General features: G+C 45.4%; 1 protein-coding gene across 9 annotated transcripts in view; it reads left to right on the top strand.

Moving 5' to 3' along the window:
• Window positions 1-17,021, top strand: part of WDR7 (WD repeat domain 7) — a 402,328-nt gene that overhangs the window by 57,973 nt on the left and 327,334 nt on the right. For 5 of the 9 annotated variants that reach the window (XM_073584835.1, XM_073584827.1, XM_073584830.1 and 2 more), the window contains 3 exons: window positions 5,163-5,308; window positions 6,323-6,425; window positions 10,315-10,443. In XM_073584835.1, the coding sequence (XP_073440936.1) occupies window positions 5,163-5,308; window positions 6,323-6,425; window positions 10,315-10,443 (378 nt within the window). The remainder of the gene's footprint in view (window positions 1-5,162; window positions 5,309-6,322; window positions 6,426-10,314; window positions 10,444-17,021) is intronic. The other 4 variants (XM_073584829.1, XM_073584831.1, XM_073584832.1 and 1 more) reach the window with 2 other exon arrangements.

A 17,021-nucleotide genomic window follows, 5' to 3' on the forward strand; every position in this document is an offset into this window, starting at 1 on the left:
AATAATTACATCTATTTTTCTGGCTAACACGGTACCACAATTTTATTTTGTATTATACATGTGCCAAGCCACAAAATTCTTCTTTTCCTTCCACAGATTCTCTCATTTACAGCTAAATACCCTTACTTCAATTGTGCACAATACTGGAGCGGCCTCAGTTTGTTCCACCGGGTCAATAATCCCCCTCTGGGATTGCCCAAAATTCGTGGTACTCAGTGAAAGGAGGAGGGCGTCTCAGACTCTCCCTCCGGACACCTCTGGTTATATATATCTTACTATATATACCTGAGTTACGTATCCTACCCATCTTCGATCACATGACCACGCCCAATACTAATAATGATCGGGAATTTCAGGATATTTTGACTATAAAAAGAGTCACAATCACTGGTCAATCCGGGGTGTCCGTCCCTTATGAGGTACGGTTCGAGCACTGGGCCCCCAACGGGACTGCACCTCTATATGATTCCACCCATGAATCACCCCACCAGGGGACAAACCTCAGATCCTCTTTGCAGCAACAAGCACAGGAAAACCACACCAACGGTCAGTCTGAACAGTATAACTGCCAACTTACCGTGGTTGTGGGGGGTGATCAGTCCCAATTTTCCAACACCTGTGTCCGCTCCGAGGGTCCTTTGTCTTGTTGTCCTCCGGGGGCTGAGGCGTCCCTATTCAGGGGCCCCACGTTGCGCGCCAAGCTGATAAGGAGAGAGTTAAATTAACCCTTCACGGTTGAGCCAGTGATTTCCAAATTATTCCAGTGTTGCTAGCAACTCAAATGACCACACGGAGACTGGGGTCTCTGTACGGGAGGATCGAGGCAGATCACTAAGCCCCTTTATTTTAGTCACATCTTTTATAATCTTTTGCTTAATTATACAAGGTTCTCAAGTACCAATAGCATCATTTCACTTTATAAGCCAATAATATTGCAAGAAAACCGGAAACTACATATATGTCCGTACCTAGATAGCGTAGAAAGTAGTATAATGGCATATTCTTCAGAGTTTAACATTCCCACCTCCCTTATCTTATACAGATGGGAACAGTCTGGTTTCATGACAGCCCATGCCAATTACAAAAATTTATCTTACAACAACAAAAACGGAGAAACGAAACCTTACAAAGAAATGGAGAAGTGAAACTTAAGCTCTGATTTTAGTATTAACCCTTAACACATGTATATAACACACAGCGCTCTATGTACAATCCCTGGCACCGAACAGAGTGCCCCCCATAGACCAGCACACTGCTCTCCTGAAATACTCTGTGCTGCTGTCACCCTGCTCCTTCCACCATATATCAGGCCCCTGTCGCCTCGCTTTCACACATCGCCAGGACAGGATCTGAGGAGAGTAATGGGGTCTTCGGTCACCGAGGATGGCAGGCAGCAAGGATTCTGGGAGCAGGGTGACAGCAGCACAGAGTATTTCAGGAGAGCAGTGTGCTGGTCTATGGGGGGCACAGAGGGAGATATATGGGGGAGGAGCAGGGTGACAGCAGCACAGAGTATTTCAGGAGAGCAGTTTCACACGGGATAGGATTAGATACACGGCTCAGCAGTCAGTATCACACGGGATAGGATTAGATACACGGCTCAGCAGTCAGTATCACACGGGATAGGATTAGATACACGGCTCAGCAGTCAGTATCACACAGGATAGGATAAGATACATGGCTCAGCAGTCAGTATCACATGGGATAGGATTAGATACACGGCTCAGCAGTCAGTATCACACAGGAGAGGATTAGATACACGGCTCAGCAGTCAGTATCACACGGGATAGGATTAGATACACGGCTCAGCAGTCAGTATCACACAGGATAGGAATAGATACACGGCTCAGCAGTCAGTATCACACAGGATAGGATTAGATACACGGCTCAGCAGACAGTATCACACAGGATAGGATTAGATACACAGCTCAGCAGTCAGTATCACACAGGATAGGATTAGATACACGGCTCAGCAGTTAGTATCACATGGGATAGGATTGGATACACAGCTCACCAGTCTGTATCACACAGGAGAGGATTAGATAAACGGCTCAGCAGTCAGTATCACACGGGATAGGATTAGATACACGGCTCAGAAGTCAGTATCACACGGGAGAGAATTAGATACACGGCTTAGCTGACAGTATCACACAGGATAGGATTAGATACACTGCTCAACAGTCAGTATCACACAGGAGAGGATTAGATACACGGCTCAGCAGTCAGTATCACACAGGAGATGATTAGATACACGGCTCAGCAGTCAGTATCACACATGAGATGATTAGATACACGGCTCAGCAGTCAGTATCACACAGGAGAGGATTAGATACACGGCTCAACAGTCAGTATCACACGGGATAGGATTACATACACGGCTCAGCAGTCAGTATCACACGGGATAGGATTACATACACGGCTCAGCAGTCAGTATCACACGGGATAGGATTACATACACGGCTCAGCAGTCAGTATCACACCGGAGAGGATTAGATACACGGCTCAGCAGACAGTATCACAGAGGATAGGATTAGATACACGGCTCCGCACACAGTATCACACAGGAGAGGATTAGATCCACGGCTCAGCAGTCAGTATCACATGGGATAGGATTAGATACATGGCTCAGCAGTCAGTATCACACAGGATAGGATTAGATACACGGCTCAGCAGTCAGTATCACACAGGAGAGGATTAGATACACGGCTCAGCAGACAGTATCACACGGGATAGGATTAGATACACGGCTCAGCAGTCAGTATCACACGGGAGATGATTAGATACACGGCTCAGCAGTCAGTATCACACGGGAGAGGATTAGATACACGGCTCAGCAGACAGTATCACACGGGATAGGATTAGATACACGGCTCAGCAGTCAGTATCACACGGGAGAGGATTAGATACACGGCTCAGCAGTCAGTATCACACGGGATAGGATTAGATACACGGCTCAGCAGACAGTATCACACGGGATAGGATTAGATACACGGCTCAGCAGTCAGTATCACACGGGAGAGGATTAGATACACTGCTCAGCAGTCTGTATCACACAGGAGAGGATTAGATACACGGCTCAGCAGACAGTATCACACCGGAGATGATTAGATACACGGCTCAGCAGACAGTATCACACAGCATTTGATTAGATACACTGCTCAGCAGTCAGTATCACACAGGAGAGGATTAGATACACGGCTCAGCAGACAGTATCACAGAGGATAGGATTAGATACACGGCTCCACACACAGTATCACACTGGAGAGGATTAGATACACGGCTCAGCAGTCAGTATCACACAGGATAGGATTAGATGTCCAGCAGATTGCAAAGTGTTTTGAAACAGCAGGGAGCAGCTCCTCCTATGTTTTGCAGGGGCAGCAGCTGGTCGGGTGTTTTGGAAAGAGCAGCTCGGTCTCCAGGAGCTCGTTCTCTATCCTCTCCTGCAGCTGGTATGTGCAGAGTGAACATCCAAGCCCTGTTATGGTGGAACAGTACAGCATCCAGGGCTTGCAATTGAGTGTAAATGGAGCTAAAAGGAAAGCACTGGGCTCTAATAAGATGGCGCCTGGTCACACCTACAGCTGTGAATTGAGCTGCCCATAGAGGCGTGGCCAGTTCACTCCTGATGCAGCCGCAATGAAAGAGATGGGGTCAGCAGCCGACTCTTGTGTCTTATGCCCAGGGACTGCAGAAAATGAGCATGGAAAGTATCGTTCAGCAGCCAGAAAGGTAAGATGGCAGCCCCCAGTGGCTGCATTAATACAGTAAAAAAAAAACATACACACCACTGAGTCAAGCTTAGGGGACAATATCTTTTTATACTATTTTCTTTTTTACATTAAATTATGAAAAAACACGGCACCTTCCCTTTAAAGGGATTGTCCAGCTTCCGATAACACATTTGCAGTCACTCTATATGAGCAGGAATGTTGCAGCTTGCTGGCAGTTAGCAGAGATCCTAAAATGTACTGCATAACTGAAGCCAAGTATCTTAAAAAGTTGTACAACTTTTCTTTATGGATGAGTAAGGCCTCTTTCACACCGGTTTTTTGTTATCAGTCACAATCCGTCGAATTTTGAAAACAAACGGATCCAGCGACTGATGCCGCTGAATCCGCTTTTTCTCATTGACTTGTATTATCGACGGATGGTCGCACGTTTGATGGATCCGTTGGAAATTCTTTGTCCGTCGGACGGAGACAGCGGACATAGGAACGTTTTTTGTCTACGTCGAAAAATCGGACAGCGATTTTTGCTAGAATGGAAGCCTATGGGCGAAGGATCCGTTGCTGTCCGACAAATGACGGAATCCGGCGACGGATTCAGCTTTTTTTTTTTTTTTTTTTTTTTTAACCGCATGCTCCGACCCTGTGTGCATGTATGGTGTGTGTGGGCTATATGTGTGTGCGTGTGTGGGGGGGATCTGTGTGGGGCTGTGTGTGTATGCAGGCATCGTCCAATGGGACTACAAGTCCCATCGGACTTTGCCTGCTACAGTGACAGTGAATGACACATTAGCCAATGATCGGACAGTAGTAGTCCCATCATCTGGCTAATGTGTTGAATGTTAAAAAAAAGAAGAAAAAAAACACACAAAAAAAAACCATACACACATATATAGTCCATACTCACCATGTACACCTAATCCCCGAAGCCCTCGATCACCTGTAAAATAAAAAAAAAAAAATAAAAAATAAAATAATAAACCAACAATATACTCCCTGTGTCTGATATAATCCAATTAATACGATTGTCCCACGACGATCTCCCGTGGAGAGCTGTCACATCAGCTGATGCGACCACTGTCCAGGGGCTCCGGTGATTCAATGATGGAGATAATCCTCCACATTGTATCACTCCGCCGACAGGTCACCGGAGTTCACCTGTCACTTTGCGGCACTACAGCGTGAGAATTTTCTCATGCTGTAGTGCCGTAAAGCAAGAGGCTTATCTATAATGACACACTGCCAGAGGGTTATCTCCGGTCAGTGTGTCATCAGAGGCCTATAGAGTGGTCACATCTGTTTTTGACAATCTGCGAAGGATCTGTCGATCTGTTGAGCCAACGGATTGTGACTGATGGCAAAAAACTGATGTGTGAAAGGGGCCTAAGGTACCTATAGGCACTGACATCTGATTGCCCTATGGGCTCCTTTCAGGTATTCGACGCTGGGGATTATTCTTTGCTGTGTTCTGTCCCGAGCGAGGAGGGTCAGACGTGGACAGGAGGAGACTTCATAGCCGCGGACAAAGTGATCGTCTGGACCGAAGACGGGCAAAGCTTTATCTATAAACTTCCAGCCAGGTGACTTCTTATATTCCCTTTCATATTTTCCTACAAAAGAAAATGTAAATTTGTTCATAGCAGAGACATTAATGAATGTCCAGACACTGACAGGAGTGTAGACAGGCATGTTACAGAGTCATATGAGTCGCCATGATGAAATTAAAGGGAACCTGTCACCAGGTTTTCACCATTAAGCATTCTGGTATATTGTATATATGTCCCTAATCCGCTCAGGCAGGCACAAAAAATGCATTTTATTATACTCACATTCACTGCGGTCCTGTCTGGTGGGCGTCTCTGGTCTTGATCTGGCGCTTCCTCTCTTACGATCATTGCCCTCCTTTCCTACTTCACGTGGATGACGTGTCCTACGTCATCCGCACAGTGTCCTCCATTGTGCTCCTGCGCAAGCGCACTTTTCACTGCCCTGCCGAGGGCAGAGTATTGTAGTGCACATACGTGGAGAATGTAAAGACCAAAGAGCGCCTTTGACCCTGAAATAAAGCCGGCGTAAGCGCACTACAATACTTTGATCTGCCCCTCGACAGGACGGTGAGAAGTTTGCCTGCGCAGGAGCGCGATACAGGACACTGTGCGGATGACACAGGACGCATCATCCACATGAAGCAGGGAAGGACGCTGATCGTCAGAAGAGAGGAGGTGCCGGATGAAAACCAGGGGCGCTCCTCGGCCTGGACCGCAGTCTATGTGTGTATAATAAAGGACCTTTTTTTTTTTGCATTGCAGTGGGGATTGGGAACATATACGCAATATGCCAGATTGCTGTAACAGAGGGCTGAAAATATGCTGGACGCACGTTATATGGGGAAAACCTGGTGACAGGGTTCTTTTAATGCTAATTTGAGCCTGTGATTTCAAAGATTTTTTTAACCTGAATTTTTTGATTTCATAAACTCTCAATTTGAGATATAAGTGTTCTCTTCATTTTTTTGGAACAGTTGTGTATATTTCTACTGTTGTGTATAGTGTTTTGAGGATTGGGTTATATTCTTTTCTTATGGTTGCTTTCAGTTGTATCCCAGCCAGCGATTCCTTTCGTATTGATGTCGGTAAAGCAGTGGAGAACGCGATACCGCCTCTGTTGTACAGCGTCATGCCGAAAGAGGATAAGAAGGTATGTGTTTCATAGCTTAATAATAATAATAATAATAATAAATTTTATTTTTATAGCGCCGACATATTCCGCAGCACTTTACATTTCAGAGGGGATTTGTACAGACAATAGACATTACAGCATAACAATAATCACATACAGTAGATTATAACAAATAACAAGAGGAGTGAGGGCCCTGCTCGCAAGCTTACAGTCTATGAGGAAAGAGGTAGACACGAAAGGTGGGTGGTAACAGTTGCTCTGATTGTATGGACCAGCCATAATGTTAAGTGTGTAACAGTACAGACACAGAGGGCTAATGGGTGCATAAAGCATGTGGGAACATGATGCTGGGAACCTGGTTATGGTAAAACTTTTGGCTCTGCCACACAGGGATAGGTTAGGTTAATGTGTTGAGGCGGTAGGCCAGTCTGAATAAATGCGTTTTCAGGACACGCTTAAAATTGTGGGGATTGGGGACTAATCGTATTGACCTGGGAAGTGCATTCCAAAGAATTGGCGCCGCACGTGTAAAGTCTTGGAGACGGGTGTGGGAGGTTCTGACTATTGAGGATACTAACCTCAGGTCATCAGCAGAACGGAGGGCGCGGGTAGGGTGGTATACGGAAACAAGGGAGGAGATGTAGGGTGGTGCTGAGCCATGGAGGGCTTTGTGGGTGAGGGTAATAAGTTTATACTGAATTCTGGAGTGGATGGGTAGCCAGTGTAATGACTGGCACAAGGTAGAGGCATCGGTGTAACGATTGGCGAGGAATACGATCCTGGCTGCAGCATTCAAGACAGATTGGAGAGGGGAGAGTTTGGTAAGAGGGAGACCGATTAGAAGAGAGTTACAATAGTCGAGACGAGAGTGAATAAGAGAAACAGTAAGAGTTTTTGCAGAGTCAAAGTAAGAAAAGGTCGAATTCTAGAAATGTTTTTGAGGTGCAGATGACAAGAGCGAGCCAGTGATCGAATGTGGGGGGCAAAGGAAAGCTCGGAATCAAGTATGACCCCAAGACAGCGGGCCTGTTGCTGGGGAGTAATAGTGGAACCACACACAGAAATAGCAATGTCGGGTATAGGTACATTAGTAGAGGGAGGAAACACCAGGAGTTCAGTCTTTGACAGGTTCAGTTTCAGATATAGTGAGGACATGATATTAGACACAGCGTTTAGACAATCGCCAGTGTTTTCTAGAAAGGCTGGCGTGATGTCAGGAGAAGAAGCGTATAATTGGGTGTCATCAGCATAGAGATGGTACTGGAAACCAAATCTACTGATTGTTTGACCAATAGGGGCAGTGTACAAGGAGAAGAGGAGGGGGCCTAGAACCGATCCTTGAGGAACCCCAACAGTAAGGGGAAGGTGAGAGGAGGAAGAACCGGCAAAAGATACAGTAAAGGAGCGGTCGGAGAGATAGGAGGAGAACCAGGAGAGAACGGTGTCCTTGAGGCCAATGGAATGGAGCATAGTGAGGAGGAGCTGATGATCCACAGTGTCGAATGCTGCAGAGAGATCCAAGAGAATTAGCATGGAGTAATGACCATTTGATTTAGCTGTTAGCAGATCATATATCATAGCTTAAGGATGATAGAAGACACCAGTCCATTGGATTCAAATTGAGGCCCCATGAGGCCGATGGTAATAGCCCGATATTAGGCGAAAAACTCCTTCCTCAGCCCATGTACAACAATCAGACTATTATTCAGAATATTGTCTTTTTCAAAAAAGGCATCCAAGCCATGCTTGTACTTTTTAGTGAGTCACATCATGTGGCATTTAGTTCCATAACCTCACTGCTTGCACGCTAAAGTGTCCGTACTCTGGCTGATCTCACGCTAAAGCGTCCGTACTCTGGCTGATCTCACGCTAAACCTTCCATACTCTGGCTTATCTCACACTAAAGCGTCCGTACTCTGGCTGATCTCACGCTAAAGCGCTCGTACTCTGGCTGATCGCACGCTAAAGCGTCCGTACTCTGGCTGATCTCACGCTAAAGCGTCCGTACTCTGGCTGATCGCACGCTAAAGCGTCCGTACTCTGGCTGATCTCACGCTAAAGCGTCCGTACTCTGGCTGATCTCACGCTAAAGCGTCCGTACTCTGGCTGATCGCACGCTAAAGTGTCCGTACTCTGGCTGATCTCACGCTAAAGTGTCCGTACTCTGGCTGATCTCACGCTAAAGTGTCCGTACTCTGGCTGATCTCACGCTAAAGCGTCCGTACTCTGGCTGATCTCACGCTAAAGCGTCCGTACTCTGGCTGATCTCACGCTAAAGCGTCCGTACTCTGGCTGATCGCACGCTAAAGCGTCCGTACTCTGGCTGATCTCACGCTAAAGCGTCCGTACTCTGGCTGATCTCACGCTAAACCTTCCATACTCTGGCTGATCTCACACTAAAGCGTCCGTACTCTGGCTGATCTCACGCTAAAGCGTCCGTACTCTGGCTGATCTCACGCTAAAGCGTCCGTACTCTGGCTGATCGCACGCTAAAGCGTCCGTACTCTGGCTGATCGCACGCTAAAGCGTCCGTACTCTGGCTGATCGCACGCTAAAGCGTCCGTACTCTGGCTGATCGCACGCTAAAGCGTCCGTACTCTGGCTGATCGCACGCTAAAGCGTCCGTACTCTGGCTGATCGCACGCTAAAGCGTCCGTACTCTGGCTGATCGCACGCTAAAGCGTCCGTACTCTGGCTGATCGCACGCTAAAGCGTCCGTACTCTGGCTGATCTCACGCTAAAGCGTCCGTACTCTGGCTGATCTCACGCTAAACCTTCCATACTCTGGCTGATCTCACGCTAAAGCGTTCGTACTCTGGCTGATCTCACGCTAAAGCGTCCGTACTCTGGCTGATCGCACGCTAAAGCGTCCGTACTCTGGCTGATCGCACGCTAAAGCGTCCGTACTCTGGCTGATCGCACGCTAAAGCGTCCGTACTCTGGCTGATCGCACGCTAAAGCGTCCGTACTCTGGCTGATCGCACGCTAAGGCGTCCGTACTCTGGCTGATCGCACGCTAAAGCGTCCGTACTCTGGCTGATCGCACGCTAAAGCGTCCGTACTCTGGCTGATCGCACGCTAAAGCGTCCGTACTCTGGCTGATCGCACGCTAAAGCGTCCGTACTCTGGCTGATCGCACGCTAAAGCGTCCGCACTCTGGCTGATCGCACGCTAAAGCGTCCGCACTCTGGCTGATCGCACGCTAAAGCGTCTGCACTCTGGCTGCTCGGATGCGCAAGCGTCCATACTCTGGTCATACAGTAAAGCGTCCGTACTTTGGCTTCTCGTACGCTAAAGCGTCCATACTCTTGCTGCTCGTACCCTTAAATCGTCTGCACTCTGGCTGCTCGGATGCGAAAGAGTCCGTAATCTCACTACTAGCAGAGTTAAAAATCGCTATCTGTGATGATGAAACCTTCTTTCCGCTAGACGTTGATGATGCTCCCTTGTCACCGTCGCTGGCCTAGTTGTAAACAGGTCATTAGATCTCTGTCCCTTCATATATTTGTACACTGTGGTTCTCCTAGTATAATGCATTTCTATTTGGCTAGTAGCCATTTTCACAGGAGGATTTCATTAAAAATTTTGGATCGTTTTACTTCTGTAGCCTTTATGTATCAGACTCCAGAATGAGCTGCCAGTGAATCCATCAGTGAGCTCTTTTGGGCTTCTCTGGTGAACCATAATCCAAACTGATATATGATCACATGAAAGTCAGGTCGAGCTTTGGTTTGGTCATTATCCAGCCTAGAGGAGTTCAGGAAAAGGAAGACAAAGGTTATAAATTTCGTCTTCCATCTGATGTCTCACCCAGCAGTGCTTCTCTATTCATTTTTTTGTTTTATTAACTTTGGTCCAGCCCTGTTCTTCATAATGGGACTCATTACATGTGGTTTTGTGGTATAAGCAGGCGCTGGAGAGGTTTGATGTGGAAGCCGTTGTGGAAATCCCAGAATGTGGCCACTACCCTGACCCAGGAGTCTTAGAGTTATACACGCCAAGGACTTTACTCCACGTTTTCCCGGCTGAGTCTCATGTAAGAGTTGATTTTCGCTGTGTGCCATAGAGGGGTAATGACTGTGTGGTGTGCCGTGGCTAATATGGCATGGTGTGTAGGGTTTTCGGGGCCTGCATGCACTGTAAGACTTTGAGCTTTTATGCACTTTCTTATTACCTCTGCACCCCTGAACTGCTGCTAATTTTGCATGCTTACACGGCGTTCACTTGGGTTCTAAAATTAAAGGGATTGTATAGTAGATATTTTATTTGTTCCTTTTTTTATTTGACTCCAATCCCCTTTCAAACAATAAATACTTGCCCTCCTTGATCCCATTCTGACACTTTGTACAAACCAGAGATAATGGTGCTGTCTCATTTCCTGTCTGGTAATACCTGCTCAGCCAATCAGTGGCTGAAGCAAAGACCGGCCTCAATCAGTGATTGTCTGAGCAAGCCTCTTTCGGGAAGTAGAGACCGGCTAGGACTGGGTAGGAGTCAGAACTGGATGGCGAGGCATTAGTAAAGGTGATGGTTTTACTTTATATTTTATTTTAACCACTTTGAGGTTTTTTGTTTTTCTTTTATCCCCTAGTTACCCCTTTAAATATCACTCAACATTCCTATGACCAACAAAGACTGTCACCCGATTTTATACTAAGAGTAATGAAATTTGCTTTGATGCATCGTTATGTAAAACTTTTGCAACCATTTTCACTACATTAGGTACAGTGTCTTGCGAAAGTATTCGGCCCCCTGGAACTTTTCAACCTTTTCCCACATATCAGGCTTCAAACATAAAGATACCAAATGTAAATTTTTGGTGAAGAATCAACAACAAGTGGGACACAATTGTGAAGTTGAACGAAATTTATTGGTTATTTTAAATTTTTAGTGGCAATTCAAAAACTGAAAAGTGGGGCGTGCAATATTATTCAGCCCCTTTAACCCCTTTCTGACATGAGACGTACTATACCGTCCATGGGACCTGGGCCCCTATGCCCATGGACGGTATAGGACGTCTAGCGCGTTCAGCGGCACTCACGGGGTGAGCGCCGCTGATCGCGGCCGGGTGTGAGCTGATTATCACAGCTGACACTCGGCACTATGTGTCAGGGGCGGTCACGGACCGCCCCCGACACGTTAACCCCTGGCACACTGCGATCAAACACGATCACAGTGTACCGGGGGTTTAGGGAAGCATCGGCAGGGAGGGGGCTCCCTCCGTGCTTCCCTGAGACCCCCCACAGCAGCGCGGTGTGCAGCGCTGCTGCAGGGGCCTCCTTCCCTGCAGGCCCCCGAATCCAATATCGCCGCGGGGACCTTCGGGGGCCTGCAGGGAGCTGGCTTCCTCACTGCCTGCAAAGCGCTGGCATGAGGAAGCCTGCAGCACTGCCTGTGACAGATCGCTGATCTGTCACAGTGATCTGTGATGTGACAGATCAGCGATCTGTCACATGACAGTTATGTCCCCCCTGGGACATTGTAATAAAGTAAAAAAAAAGAAAAAAAGTGTAAAAATAATTTATAAAAAATCGCTAAATAAAATAAATTAAATTAAAAAGAAAAAAAAAATATTCCCTAATTCATTTTTTGAAAATAAAAAAACAAACAATAAAAGTACATATATTTAATATCATCGCGTCCGTAAGGACCCGTCCCATAAAACTGTCCCATTAGTTAACCCCTTTAGCGAACCCCAGCAGCATCAGTGAAAAAATAAAAAAGTTATAGCTCGCAGAATAAAGCGATGCAAAAATAATTATTTTTTATATAAAATTGTTTTCATTGCATAAAAGCGCCAAAACATAAAAAAAGACCTACAGTGCCTACAAGTAGTATTCAACCCCCTGCAGATTTAGCAGGTTTACACATTCGGAATTAACTTGGCATTGTGACATTTGGACTGTAGATCAGCCTGGAAGTGTGAAATGCACTGCAGCAAAAAAGAATGTTATTTCTTTGTTTAATTTTTTTTTTAAATTGTGAAAAGTTTATTCAGAGGGTCATTTATTATTCAACCCCTCAAACCACCAGAATTCTGTTTGGTTCCCCTAAAGTATTAAGAAGTATTTCAGGCACAAAGAACAATGAGCTTCACATGTTTGGATTAATTATCTCTTTTTCCAGCCTTTTCTGACTATTTAAGACCCTCCCCAAACTTGTGAACAGCACTCATACATGGTCAACATGGGAAAGACAAAGGAGCATTCCAAGGCCATCAGAGACAAGATCGTGGAGGGTCACAAGGCTGGCAAGGGGTACAAAACCCTTTCCAAGGAGTTGGGCCTACCTGTCTCCACTGTTGGGAGCATCATCCGGAAGTGGAAGGCTTTACGGAACTACTGTTAGCCTTCCACGGCCTGGACAGCCTTTGAAAGTTTCCTCCTGTGCCGAGGCCAGGCTTGTCCGAAGAGTCAAGGCTAACCCAAGGACAACAAGGAAGGAGCTCCGGGAAGATCTCATGGCAGTGGGGACATTGGTTTCAGTCAATACCATAAGTAACGTACTCCACCGCAATGGTCTCCGTTCCAGACGAGCCCGTAAGGTACCTTTACCTTACCTTTACTTTCAAAGCGTCATGTCAAGGCTCGTCTACAGTTTGCTCATGATCACTTGGAGGACTCTGAGACAGACTGGTTCAAGGTTCTCTGGTCTGATGAGACCAAGATCGAGATCTTTGGTGCCAACCACACACGTGACGTTTGGAGACTGGATGGCACTGCATACGACCCCAAGAATACCATCCCTACAGTCAAGCATGGTGGTGGCAGCATCATGCTGTGGGGCTGTTTCTCAGCCAAGGGGCCTGGCCATCTGGTCCGCATCCATGGGAAGATGGATAGCACGGCCTACCTGGAGATTTTGGCCAAGAACCTCCGCTCCTCCATCAAGGATCTTATGATGGGTCGTCATTTCATCTTTCAACAAGACAACGACCCAAAGCACACAGCCAAGAAAACCAAGGCCTGGTTCAAGAGGCAAAAAAACAAGGTGTTGGAGTGGCCTAGTCAGTCTCCTGACCTTAACCCAATTGAAAACTTGTGGAAGGAGCTCAAGATTAAAGTCCACATGAGACACCCAAAGAACCTAGATAACTTGGAGAAGATCTGCATGGAGGAGTGCGCCAAGATAACTCCAGAGACCTGTGCCGGTCTGATCAGGTCTTATAAAAGACGATTATTAGCTGTAATTGCAAACAAGGGTTATTCCACAAAATATTAAACCTAGGGCTTGAATAATAATTGACCCACACTTGTATGTTTAAAATTTAATAAAATTTAACTGAGCAACATAACTTTTTGGTTTGTAAGATTTATGCATCTGTTAATAAATCCTGCTCTTGTGTGAAGTTTGAATGCTCTAACTTATTTGCATCTTATCAAACCTGCTAAATCTGCAGGGGGTTGAATACTACTTGTAGCACTGTAAATGAGGTATCGCTGTAACCATACTGACCCGAAGAATAAAACCGCTTTATCAATTTTACCGGACGCGGAACGGTGTAAACGCACCCCCCAAAAGAAATTCATGAAACGCTGGTTTTTGTTCATTCTGCGTCCCAAAAATCGGAATAAAAAGCAATCAAAAAATGTCACGTGCCTGAAAATGGTAGCAATAAAAACGTCAACTCGTCCCGCAAAAAATAAGACCTCATATGACTCGGTGGGTCAAAATATGGAAAAATTATAGCTCTCAATATGTGGTGATGCAAAAACTATTTTTAGTTAGGGAAAAGTAATAAAATTAAAAAAAATGTATTTATTTCCATTTTCCCATTAGGGTTAGGGCTAGGGCTAGGGCTGAGATTAGGGTTAGGGGTGTGTTGGCGTTAGGGTTGGAGTTATAATTGGGGGTTTCCACTGTTTGGGCACATCAGGTGCTCTCCAAATGCAACATGGCGTCTGATCTCAATTCCAGCCAATTCTCCGTTGAAAAAGTCAAATGGTGCTCCTTCCCTTCCAAGCATTGCCATGCGCCCAAACAGTGGTTTACCCCCACATATAGGGTATCAGCCTACTCAGGACAAATTGCAAAACAACTTTTGGAGTCCCATGTCTCCTGTTACCCTTAGGAAAATAAAAAATTGGGGGCGAAAATATCATTTTTGTGAAAAAAAATGATTTTTTTTCACACCCGGGCGTTATAAACTTCTGTGAAGCACTTGGGGGTTCAAAGTGCTCACCACACATCTAGATAAGTTCCGTGGGGGGGTCTAGTTTACAAAATAGGGTCACTTGTGGGGGGTTTCCACTGTTGAGGTACATTAGGGGCTCTCCAAAGGCAACATGACACCCACAGACCATTCCATCAAAGTCTGCATTCCAAAACGTCACTACTTCCCTTCCGAGCCCCGACGTGTGCCCATACAGTAGTTTTCTCCCACAAATGGGGTATCGGCGTACTCAGGACAAATTGGACAACAACTTTTGGGGTCCAATTTCTCCTGTTACCCTTTGGAAAATAAAATTGGGGACTAAAAGATCATGTTTGTGGAAAAAATATGATTATTTTATTTTCACGCCCGGGCGTTATAAACTTCTGTGAAGCCCTTGTGGGTTTAAAGCTCTCACCACACATCTAGATAAGTTCCTTAGGGTATCTAGTTTCTGAAAGTTCACGTGGGGGATTTCCTCTGTTTTGGCACATCAGGGGCTCTCCAAACGTGACTTGGTGTCCGATCTCAATTCCAGCCATAAAAGTCATATGACGCTGCTTCCCTTCCGAGCGCTGCCATGCGCCCAAATAATGGTTTTCCCCCACATATGGGGTATCAGCGTACTCAGGACAAATTGCACAATAACTTTTGGGGTCCTATTACCCTTGGAAAAATAAAAATTGAGAGTGAAAAGATCATTTTTGTGGAAAAAAATATCATTTTCTAATTGTACGGCTGTACGTTATAAACTTCTGTGAAGCCCTTGTGGGTTTAAAGTTCTCACCACATATCTAGATATGTTCCTTGGGGGGGGGGTCTAGTTTCCAAAATGGGGTCACTTGTGGGGGGTTTCCACTGTTTAGGTACATCAGGGGCTCTCCAAACGTGGCATGGTGTCCAATCTGAATTCCAGCCAATTTTGCATTGAAAAAGTCAAACGGCGCTCCTTCCCTTCTGGGCTCTGCCATGCGCAGAAACAGTGGTTTCCCCCCCACATATCAGGTATCAACGTATTCAGGACAAATTGGACAATAAATTTTGCAGTCCAATTTCTCCTGATACCCTTGGTAAAATAAAAAAAATTGGACCTGAAGTATTTTTTTTGTGAAAAAAAGTTAATGTTCTTTTTTTTTTTTTTTTTTTTATAAAAACATTCAAAAAAATTCCTGTGAAGCACCTGAAGGGTTAATAAACTTCTTGAATGTGGTTTTGAGCACCTTAAGGAGTGCAGTTTTTAGAATGGTGTCACTTTTGGGTATTTTCTATCATATAGACCCCTCAAAGTGACTTCAAATGTGATGTGGTTCCTAAAAATAAAATGGTGTTGTAAAAATGAGAAATCGCTGGTCAACTTTTAACCCTTATAACTTCCTAACAAAAAAAATTTTTGTTCCAAAATTGTACTGAGGTAAAGTAAACATGTGGGAAATGTTACATATTAAGTTTTTTGTGTGCCATATCTCTGTGATTTAAGGGCATAAAAATTCAAATTGCAAAATTTTCAAAATTTTTGCCAAATTTCCGTTTTTTTCACAAATAAACGCAAGTTATATGAATGAAATTTTACCACTAACATGAAGCACAATATGTCACGAGAAAACAATGTCAGAATCAGTGGGATCCATGGAAGCGTTTCAGAGTTATTGCCTCATAAAGGGAATTGTAAAAATTGGCCCGGTCATGAACGTGCAAACCACCCTTGTGGGTAAAGGGGTTAACTTAATACTTTGTTGTGCCGCCTTTTGCTGCGATTTACAGCTGCAAGTCGCTTGGGGTATGTGTCTATCAGTTTTGTACATCAAGAGACTGAAATTCTTGCCCATTCTTCCTTGGCAAACAGCTCGAGCTCAGTGAGGTTTGATGGAGATGGTTTGTGAACAGCAGTTTTCAGCTCTTTCCACAGATTCTCGATTGGATTCAGGTCTGGACTTTGACTTGGCCATTCTAACACCTTGATACGTTTATTTGTGAACCATTCCATTGTAGATTTTGCTTTATGTTTGAGATCATTGTCTTGTTGGAAGACAAATCTCCGTCCCAGTCTCAGGTCTTTTGCAGATTCCAACAGGTTTTCTTCAAGAATGGTCCTGTATTTGGCTCCATCCATCTTCCCATCAATTTTAACCATCTTCCCTGTCCCTGCTGAAGAAAAGCAGGCCCAAACCATGATGCTGCCACCACTATGTTTGACAGTGGGGATGGTGTGTTCAGGGTGATGAGCTGTGTTGCCTTTTCGCCAAACATATCGTTTGGCATTGTTGCCAAAAAGTTTGATTGTGGTTTCATCTGACCAGAGCACCTTCTTCCACATGTTTGGTGTGTCTCCCACGTGGCTTGTTGCAAACTTTAAACAACACTTTTTATGGATATCTTTGAGAAATCGCTTTCTTCTTGCCACTCGTCCATAAAGGCCAGATTTGTGCAGTGTATGACTGATGTCCTATGGACTGACTGTCCCA

The sequence above is a fragment of the Dendrobates tinctorius genome, unplaced genomic scaffold, assembly GCF_039654945.1.
Source record: "Dendrobates tinctorius isolate UK_male_01 unplaced genomic scaffold, ASM3965494v1 ptg000085l, whole genome shotgun sequence".
NCBI classification, from domain to species: Eukaryota; Metazoa; Chordata; class Amphibia; order Anura; family Dendrobatidae; genus Dendrobates; species Dendrobates tinctorius.